At 29.7% G+C, this 11,371-nt stretch overlaps 1 protein-coding gene across 1 annotated transcript; it reads left to right on the top strand.

Moving 5' to 3' along the window:
* The first annotated feature begins 7,837 nt into the window (after window positions 1-7,837).
* On the top strand, window positions 7,838-9,153 carry LOC129873749 (transcription factor DIVARICATA-like). The gene is made up of 3 exons (XM_055948913.1): window positions 7,838-7,915; window positions 7,958-8,049; window positions 8,676-9,153. The coding sequence occupies exons 1-3, from the start codon at window positions 7,838-7,840 to the stop codon at window positions 9,151-9,153; spliced, it is 648 nt and encodes a 215-aa protein (XP_055804888.1).
* The last annotated feature ends 2,218 nt before the right edge of the window (window positions 9,154-11,371 follow it).

The raw sequence follows: 11,371 nt of genomic DNA, 5'->3' as shown, positions 1-11,371 counted from the left end.
ACAAGGAGAACATTCGGATGTAAGGTTTTGGAATTCGGTTCCATATTTCTCTTTGGACCTGAACGAATATTTTTTTAAAAAAAGGAAAAAATTATTTATAGGTGATATATCGGGAAGTCGAATACGTAATGTAACAAAAAAAAAGAAATTTTGGGTAATTTTTAAAACAATAGGAATAGAGTATAATTGGAAGAATCAAAATTTTGGTAAAAATTTTTTTTTTTAAAATAAGTAGTGATTTAATAGCTAATATTTGTCTTACTTTTCTTCTAAATAATATGTTATATATTTTAAAATTATATTATAAATCACGAGATTTAACAACTTAAAATATTTGGTTATATATTAAAAGGTGATATAAATCACAATAATTATTACTTAAAATATGGTTAAAATATCTATTAAAAATTAATTTAATCTTAAAATTTTATCAGTACCACAAAAATTAAGACAAAAGAATTAAAAATACTATTTGAAAATTATGTAAAAAGTATTATAAATCACAATAATTAATAATTTAAAATATTTTAAAACCTATACAAATTTTAATAAAAACGAATAAATATTTTAAAGCAATATTTTTATCAAGAATAAGATGTGTTTGAAAAAAGAAATAATATATTTACTTGAAAAAAGATACTTTTTATTTATTTAGTAACAATAAAGTATTTTTCAATCAAACTATTAATGGTAGGGACAAATTTGAACCAACTTATTAAGGCAGAAATATTTTTAGATCAAAATATTAACATAATATATTTTTATTCAAAGTTTACATAGTTTAAAAATATATTTTATCCTAAATGAACATATCTCTTTTTAAACTCGAAATAATTACTGTCGGTATACAAGGTAAGTTCAATTCTATATGTCAAATGCATATGAACATTTTTTAGTCAATATTATGTCAGTATCTGCTTATATGTAAATCAATCATCACGTCCATTCCAAAAAGTCATTTTTAATTTTTTTCAAGATACTCTAAAACGTACGATTTAGTCGGTTATATTTCAACTCAAACATCAAAAATTTACATTAAATTTGATGTCAGCACTATTTTATAAATCAATTATAATTCGCTTCATCAAATTTTATATTAAAAAAAGGAAAAAAAATTCTCTTTGTTATTATATTATTATTACTTATTTTATTTATATTTTCTTATTTCACAAAATAAAATTCTTTCTAAAACATTCAGCATATAATATTTTTAATATTGTTTTTTTATAGTTGTTTGATATAAAATTATTTTATATCATAATTTTTTAAATAATCTAGCAAATATTAAATATTATACATAATAATAAATAACACAAATAAAATTGAAATCATTAATAAAATATAATTAAATAAACACTACACAATTGAAAATTTTATTTTAAATTCTACATAAATATTCAACTTTCAAGATCACTACCATGCTCCATAAATATTCTATTAATGCATTACGTAGTTTAAAATGAGTTTATTTATCCTTAATTTTTTTATGTCGAGCAAAAAATTATTGAAATCGATAATATAAATTTAATTTTTAAAAATTCATTTATAGAAAAGTAATTCATAAAAAAATTAGCTTTTTAATCTAAAATTAATATTATAAAAATATTATATAAAAATAATGAAATATTTAATTAAAACATATAATTTATATAATATTTAATTAAAAATATTATATAATAAAATAATATTAAAATATTTAAAAAGTAAAATTGATATGATAAAATTTGGTGTTGAGCTGAAGCATTAAAACACCAAATTTTATAACAAATATAAAATTTGACGTTGGATTGGAGATGGTAAGGAAGCAACTGTTCCCCTATGCATCATACATTACGGTGTCAAGCAATACCGTACACGTGGAACGATTAACCTTTAATTATAACTGACTAAATTGTATGCTCTAGAGTAACTTTTAAAAAGTTAAAAATGACTTTCTCGAATTAACCTAATGATCAGTTTATAAATATATGTAGTGAACGTGTCTCATTTCAAATTTAATATAGTACTATTGTTGTGTCTGTATAGGACAAATTCTTCTCTGTTTAAATACAGTTGAAGTTGAACATTTTTAATTTATAGCTTTTATAGAAAATAAAAATATTGTTTCTCTTCCTTTTAAACACATTTTTTTCAATTATAGTATCATGTTAAAAAAATTTATTTCTCTTAAAATCAGTTTAATTAATAAATATGTGGAAAGTAACTTTGTTTCTTCTTAATATTATTTTTATCAATTAAAATAGAACAATCACATATACTTTTATCAATTAAAATGGACATTTTAAAAAATCAAATGAAAAATGGGAAGGAGAATCATTATTTTTCAAAATTGAAGAAAAAATTTAATTTTTAAAGCAAAATGAGGGGTACAAATAATTTTTACCCTTAATGAATGTCTTCTTTAAAATCAAAATAATTATTATCGATATACATCGTAAGTTGGATTCTATATGTCAGGTGACGAAAAGATTTTAGTCATTGATTATGTCAGCAATTGTTTATAGCAAAACCAATCATCATGTTAATTAAACTTATGTTTTTTTAACTTTTTTGAGTTACTCTAAAACTTATAATTTAGGTTTTTCAACAGCTTTTTAGGGAGTTTCTAAGACAGTTCTTATTTATTTTGGCATTTAAGGGAATAATAAAATAATTTATTTAATTTATTTGTGACTTTATATTGATAATCTCATGTAATAAACCTATTTAATTTATTTATGATTTCAAATATGGTATTTTCATTGTGATTGTGCATGATTGTGCATATTGCTTGTGATTGTTGGTTGACTCGGGACCACACCTGGTATGAAAATACTAATGATTGGCTTGGGTACCATTCTGGTACGGAAATACTAACGATTGACTCAGACACTACGCTTGATATGGATACTATTTGGTTAGCTCAAGTACCACACCGGTACATATTTTGATGTTATTTGTTTGTATTGGTTCCTTTAGGGAATCAGGTTGTTTGTGATCATGTGGGATATGATGCATGTGCTGTTAAGTCAAGATTTGTGACTAGAAGTTTATTTATATCGTTGACTTATTGATGTATACCTGTTTACATTCATATTTTTTTAACAGGTCGATGTACACTGTAGTTATGTACTGATACTGCACATGCTTTTTTTTGTTGAGTAAAGGGCATATCTAGGCAGTTGCTACGAGACCTCAATTGTGAGTCGTGAGACATCTGAATCCAAGGGTAAGCTACTTCTTTTGGGTGGTCATGGATTCTTCTTTATCTCTTTGTCCATCTGTCCGGATTCAAATATTTTTCTACTCTTAGACTTTTATATTTCTTGTTTGAGGGTGCATCTCTACTATTGACTTTTTAGATGTTTTGATATTAGTATCAAATTTTTTGGGGAATAATTCCGCATGTGTTCATGGCAAATGATTAGTTTATGGGAGCTTAATCTTATTTGTTGTAAACTGTTATTTTATGTCACGACCCAATCCCGTAGGCCGCGACTAGTGTCCTAATTGAGCACCCAAACGTACTCTTATCCCAAATTAGCCATTTTAACCGAATAAATATAGGTAGTGATTATAAGAAATTGCTAAACAAATCATAAAAGTAGATATAGGCACGAGGGCTGATAGGCCGTCACAAACACACAAAACCCAAACCATATATACGAAACCCACAATATAACTCTGTCTACATACCTCTACAGATGATAGCATAGTCATATGACGGGACAGGGCCCCGTCGTACCCCTGACCAATATATCCAAATATACAGAGATAAAGTCAATACCAAAATACAAGCTCCGAACAAGGGAGCACTGTCAACGACGCAGCAAATGTCCTAAATAGGTGGATCAGCAAATTGAACTTCGGTACCTACGGGCATGTAACGCAGCCCCCGAAAAAAGGGGGTCAGTACGAAAAATGTACCGAATATGTAAAGCATGGACTGTAATAATTAAAACCATAATCTGAATAGTGGGTGCAGAAAACGAACTAAATGTTCAGAATATCAAAATGCTTATCATAATCACAAATCATATATGCAAATACATATGCCATATCCGGCCCCATTTCGTGGGACTCGGTGAACAAAACGTGGTCACCCTCCCGTCATTGGCGCCACAGCACATCATAACACCAGAGTAGGAAATATCTCCGTAACAAATCATATCATATCAGATGGCCATATCAAATCAAATCATATCATATCATATATGTACATGGCACAACATAACTCCATGGCATAACATACACCACAACCCATGTACATGTCATACCTGCCCCCTCACATCGAGGCACGGCGAAAAATGTAGAGAAATACGCACGAAAACATATCCTGGCCCAGGCTCAGTGAAAGAGTGGTTACGGTATACACGAGTGGAGTAGTGAGAGACTAAATGCAATTTAAAATACAAAATATTTATACAGACTCGATTGCATAATTTCGATAACAAATCATATATAAAAATACTTGAATAATAATAATAGTGCAAGTCTTTTCAATGTCCTGATAGTCTATGTCAAAATAATTTTCTGAAATTGTTTCCATATTTCAGAATATATTATGAGACTTGACGGAATAATTAGTCATATGATATTTAGAAGAGTAGCAAAGAGCTTCCTTTAAATTCTAACTAATATAAGTCAAACGGAATGACAAAGAAAAATTCGAAATAGTGGGGCCCACCTCGGACAAATGAGGTGGCGTATCGAAATTATAGGTGTTAACATTCATAACATTATTTATAAGAGTTTCAAGATAGTCGGGTCCTATTTGTACAAATTCTAGAAGTTTAGATAATTTTTCAAAAATATTCATAAATACTTAATTCAATTCTACTGAATAGAAAAGGGTCAAATTTAGGTGTCGATTCCTAAGAGTAGAGTTATTTCCGAGGCTTGTATCCACTCCTATTACATCTAGGACATGCCAAGTGAAGAAAAGGTAAAACTTTACGTACCTTATCGATCTTTTACGGTTGTCCAAATTCAATTCTACAATTGATCACATTTACCAATTACTATTCATAAAACTTTAAGAATTCAATTCTACCAATACTTGTCTACAAAAATTTCGGCAGCATCTCCCCTATATATATGACAACCTCGAGATTTCAACTCGGCCACAATGTCAACAACCAAGCCAACAACAACACCAATACCATCAACAATCAATTTAAAACGCATCATAACATAAATTGATTTCTTTTTCAAATAGTACAACAACTTTCAACCCAACTTTGCATTTCCAAATAAATATGAATATTTCATGTTCATAATTAATTTCAACTCATTCCAACATAAGTGAAAAATATTCCAAGTAAACTATCCAATATTCATCAATTCCATATTTCACCCAAAAATTCTATAAATGCAACAAAACTATTATAATTCATTTTCTTCTTTCAACTTCATAATCAACAACAATAATCCATACTTTAACAACTTTATTTTCATAATATTACAAAATCATCCTTTAAGGGCATAATTTCTACAAATCATTTTAATACCAACTTACACCATATAAACTTCATTTATATCCCCAAAATCATAACAACAACTAACAAACTATACAAACTTAATTTTTTCCATTTCATCACCTAACCCATATTTCCAACTTCAATAAATTCATTCAACTTCCAATTCCAACATAAAATTTTTACCATAACTACTACTCCATAACTACTACTAAGAATTACTTAACTTACGGAATAGGCCGGTTGACCAAAATGAGGATCCCAAATTGCATGAGCAATATACTATACAAAAATTCAAGTCTTCTTGCCAACAATCTTACATACACATAACTTATTCATATGCCAAAATCCAACCATATAACTTCCATATTTCAATGGATTCTACACATCTCTACTTACTACAACATAAACAAACTTCATAACATAATGAAATTGGATTAATTCTTACCTTTTCCTTCCAACTTCTTCACTTCACCAAGACACCCAATCAACCAAACAAGACTCCTATCTTCCAAAATAACTTCATCATATTGTAGAGGACCCTTGAATTAGTAGGAATACTAGGAGAAAATAATTTTTGGAACAAGATTTCAAGGAACAAAATTTCCCTAGGCTTGTCCGATCTTCTGTCTATGTTTTTTCTTCTTTCTTTTGTTTTTCTCCTTCTATCTTCTTCTTGAATATTCTAGGAGTGGAAGATCCCCTAGGTGAAATTACCATTTTGCCCCTCACATTTTCTAATATTTCCAAGTTGAAATTCCAATTTTGTCCTTAACCTTTTATAGTATTTCCACATGTGAAATTCCAATTTTGTCCTTAACCTTTTATAGTAATTCCAAATCCCAATTTAGTCATAAGAATTATGTATCCAACAAAATCAAACATAGCCTTGCCCTTGACTTGTTACCGTTATCCCAAAAATGTCCTATTGTGAAAAAAAAAATAAAAAAATAATAATATGGGATATAACATTTTAGTTGTTTATTTGATGAATTGTTCTTAAAAATGGTTTGATGGGTTAAGTTTGGGGTTGGTAGTTAGTTCTCCCATCGAAGGGTTAATGTAGATGTCACTCACGGCGGGCTGGATCGTGACAATGTATGACTTATATTATCAGTTTAAAAAGTCCATAAGTTATTCTATTTTAATTGATAAAAAAATTATTTTTCACTTAGTTAATGAGATTTTAAAAGAAAAAAAATAAGAAAAGATTCTTTAAAAACAATATTTTATTAAGAAAAGAATGTGTTAAAAAACAACATGTTTATTAGAAAAAGGACATATCTTTGACGCAATTAAGTAATAATATAAGCATTTTTGGGTCAAACAATTAACAAAAAATATTTTTGGACCAAATTATTAACAGACACATTTTTATTCAATTTTATATAGTGTAATTTCTTTTAAAAGCTTTTCCATTGCTTTTAAAATTATACATGGACCTTTTTTTCCCCTTCCTTTCAACTCTCTGGTTGCTCACTTGTTTGGTGATTTAAGTGGTTTATGCAAAGTGTCAAGTGTGTTACAGTGAAATAACCAAGTTTTGATCAGTTGTTGCATAAAGAGAAAATAGACCAGGAAAATTGTAGTCCGTTGAAAAATTACAACTACAAATTGTCTTCATTTGGAGGACAATAAATGACATCCGAAAAGAGAAAAAAATAATAAATATTTAGAGATGTTTCCCAGGAAGCAATTTTTTTTTTGCCTGTTTTAATTGCAAGGCAATTTGTTGCCACTACTGGACATAATAGTTTGGTCAAACTCAAATATTAGTTGTAATTTACTTACGAGATTAATTTTCTTTTCGTTATTATGTAGAAGAAGTAATTAAAGAAGGGAAAAAGGAATTAATACATTTTAACTTCAAATATTTTCACAAGACCTTCAATATCATAAACACAGTTTGGGTTAACTGAAAATGAAATTTATTTCATTTAATTATAAAAGAATCCATTCAAAGATTGATAAATGAATGTAATCTTCTCACCATCGCGCATTAATTATTTTGGTCTTTCAAAACCATTTTTCTCATGTATAAAAGGACACAACTATATGACTCTTAACACATCAACTCAATTGAGTGATTCAGAGAGAAGCATCACTCCACTCTAAGTCACTCAATACCCCTCCCCCCCCCCCCCCCCCCCCCTTCCCTTTTTTCAATGGATTGGCCTGAATTCCTCGAAAGTTCAAATCCTCAAGGGCCAAGGTTTGATCTGTACAGTGCATCACATCACGATAATCGTGAGGTTACTGTACAGACAGATAGATGGACTCCTGAAGAGAAACAATTTTTTGAAAATGCTTTTTCTAGGTATAACAATCAAGGTTCTCAAACTTTTTTCGACTTTGTTGCTTCAAAATTCCCCCATAAATCCATGGAGGAAATGAAAAACGACTACATAAACCTCTTCAAAGAAGTTGAAATGGAGAATTCTTCGAAAAACAAAGACGTTGTTGTTGTTGATGCTGTTGATGATCATCACCAAGTGTCACAGGAAGATAACTCATCAGACAAGCCGCCTCAAGTCGAAAACACTCGTTCACGTCGTCGCCGAAGGGGAATTCCATGGACTGAAGGAGAACACCAGTAATTAAATTCTATTTTTTCATCATTTTTTTTAAAGTTATGACTAGCTTATACATATACTTCTTTACAACCTTATTTCTATGTTTTCACACATTTTTACATTTTTCTTTTCTGCATGTTATATTTGATTTTATTATTTTTGAGTTCCGTTGTTGCTTCTTGCATGGTGAGGTTTTAATTCATTTGAGTTCTGAAGGCTTTTTGTTCTCGAAACAAAAAAATTGATTAAAAGAAAAATCTTCTCAGCGCGCATGGGCACTCACATATATATATATATATATATATATATATATATATATATATATATATATATATATATATATTCAAAACAACTATTTTTTTTCGTCAAGAATTTTGTTTGTTATTTTGCGATTGATTTCATTTACTTCTAGTGTCTTCGTGTACATATCATTAATTAATACTTTCAATTTAGATATAGCAAAAATCTAATCTTTGATCATTTTAAATGAATATCTTGAATAAAAATTAGTGACCTACTGCACAACATGTATAACTGAGTTATTTTGTTGGTGCATATAAACTTAAATTTTTTAAATTAATTTTTTTGTTATAAACTTTATTCCAATTTATTATTTTTTCAACAATAATTGTCATGGTATATGTAGGTTGTTTCTTATGGGACTGAACAAATTTGGGAAAGGAGATTGGAAGAGCATCTCAAGGTACTACGTTGTTTCGAAGACAGCGACTCAAGTGGCTAGTCATGCTCAAAAGTATTTCTGTCGTAGGACTAGTAGAACTCCAGTGGAGCGTCGTCGCGCTAGCATCAATGACATTCAAACTGTCACCCTTACTCCTAGGAGGACAACTACTGTGACAACAACTCCAACTCCTATGATCAATAATAACATACTTGCTTATAACAACAATTATCAAGTTGGCTCTTCATCAATGCCTTTTCACTATTCTAATAACATTTTTGGTGGTACCAACAGCTCCAATGAAAAGTTTGGGAGATTTCATCGGGGTGAAGCATCTGGCAGCAACTCGTTTGTTATGGGACAAAACAACAATCTCCCAAGGCCAGTGTCACCTCGCCCTTTTCTTTCCATGTACTCGCGGGGTGATAAACCCCAAGTCTAAACAAAATTGGGCATCCATTGTGTTCTAGTTTTAGAGTAAGCAAAAGTAGGTATTAAGTTTTTGCGTGTTTGAAGGTTTGGGAGACTCAATGTTACCTTCTTATATGTTGTCAAGACATATAGTGTATGACCCCTTTTAATACTATGAATAAAATATGATAATTGTTCCAAGAAAAAATGAGCTTACTCCGTTGATTGTGATATCTATACCCACTATATCAAAAAATTTATCGAGATGGTGACATTGCGGTGCAGAGCAAGGATATGTCAGTTGAAATTGTGTCATCACAACAATTGATTTTGATGTGATTATGGGTATGAACTGGCGAGTATCATGTCCAAAGGAGAATGCAGAGTGTGGTATACCGGGTTCATATATGAACCTAATACGTTCAACACGTAAAATACACATTTGTGGAAAAAAATCTATTAAAATTAATAGTAAATAAGAATACATAACTTTAAAAATACAATAGATTCAATGCTAATAACCTTAAAACGTGAACCATAAAACTTAAATCTCGGATGTCATGTTACACTTATCATATCATACAATGATGTTTGCGTTTGGGCGACATGATATAATTTGTGCTTACGAGCAAAATCATATTGTTTGTGAAATAAAAGTTCAAAAGATGAATCAACAAGGAGATATTTGCTTGCGTTGAAGGAAATATCTAATTGGAGGCCTTATCGACAGATAGCTGGATTAGTAAAATATCATGCCAGGGCCCAGGTAGTAGGATGGTAATTTACTATATTACGATTGTAATTGTCATAGTTAGGGAAAAATTCTCACCTAAAAAAACAACGTTTGCCAATTAAGAGGTATAAGCCGTCGAGTATAGCAGTCCGAGCCCAAAATGCATTTGGATATGAGAGAATATTCCCGCGCTTAATCAAAATTAGTGTATATACCTAAAGGGAAACCCTTGTATTTAGCCGCAAGATTATACTTTTAGGATCCACTGTCAAAGTTTATCCAACGGTTAATATTTTACAAAACGAACTTACCATAAACTTAAAACGAGATTAATAGCAACTGGTAAAGTTGCTACCATGTAATCAGGAAGTCACAAATTCAAGCCTGAAAATAATAACTAGCAGAAATGAAAGATAAGGCTACTTACAATATCTGCGATCTCTCTGTTTTGTTTGTTACATACACTTAAAACTCCTTCGATTTGATAAAAAAAAAAGGCCGGAATTGTTGTTGTTTTCGATTTCAATAAGACGATCATCGACTTGGACAGAGATACTGATTTGTTTAATCGACTTCTTCCTACCATGCCATGGAACTCTGTTATGGTTAGTTTTCGTTTACCTACTTAATTCTATTACCTCTAATTAATAATTAAATCACTTGATTTAACATCGATTTTAAACAAATTACAGGACAGGATGATGAAGAAACTTCATGAACAAGGCAAAACAATTAAGGACATTGAACAAGTACTGAAACGAGCACCTGTAATTCCCCGGGTTGTTCCCGCCATTACAGCTGCTCATGCTTTAGGGTACGTATATGTATTTATATTGTAAGTTCCTCTGTTTTTTCATTTTGTAAAATCGGATTTACTCAAATTAAATGTGTGTTATTATTTCAGGTGTGATTTGAGGATCATCGAGACGATTTTGAAACATCTAGCTAGGAATACATGATTGATGAGGAAGGGAAACTTAGAATGTACCCCGGATTCTAAGTTTCTCTTTCTTTAGTTCCTTCATACTCATTAGTCATTACTAACTCGAAGAGCATCTCTATTTGAAAGAAACATTCGTTAAGAGGCAATGAGTGTACTCTTTCACCAAGTAATTTTTGGTTCCTTCGATGAAAATTTTCTCAACTATAAAAAAATACACTCAAACCTTGTTATAATAATTAATAATCATTCATTATAATAGCGTTTCGGTATAACAACATGGTTTTAAAAAAAATAAATTAAAGTGTTATATATTATCTCTCTGTAACAACAATTACATTCATTATAGCAGTAAACTTTTTGTAAGATTATCTTCCTAATAACAATCATAGCCAAATATTGTGAAATAATATTTTATAAGAAATATATTATATAAAAAATTAGATATTAAAATATTTATAATGCTCATTAGGGGTGTTCACCATTTGGGTAAAAATCGATCCAAATTTAAAAAACCAAACCAAACCGATTAAATAAAATAATTTTTTATTTGATTTAGTTTTACATTTTTAAAAA

Source organism: Solanum dulcamara, chromosome 11, assembly GCF_947179165.1.
Source record: "Solanum dulcamara chromosome 11, daSolDulc1.2, whole genome shotgun sequence".
Taxonomy (NCBI): Eukaryota; Viridiplantae; Streptophyta; class Magnoliopsida; order Solanales; family Solanaceae; genus Solanum; species Solanum dulcamara.
The sequence above is the reverse complement of the archived record's forward strand: the minus strand, read 5'-3'. Positions and strand labels throughout refer to the sequence as shown.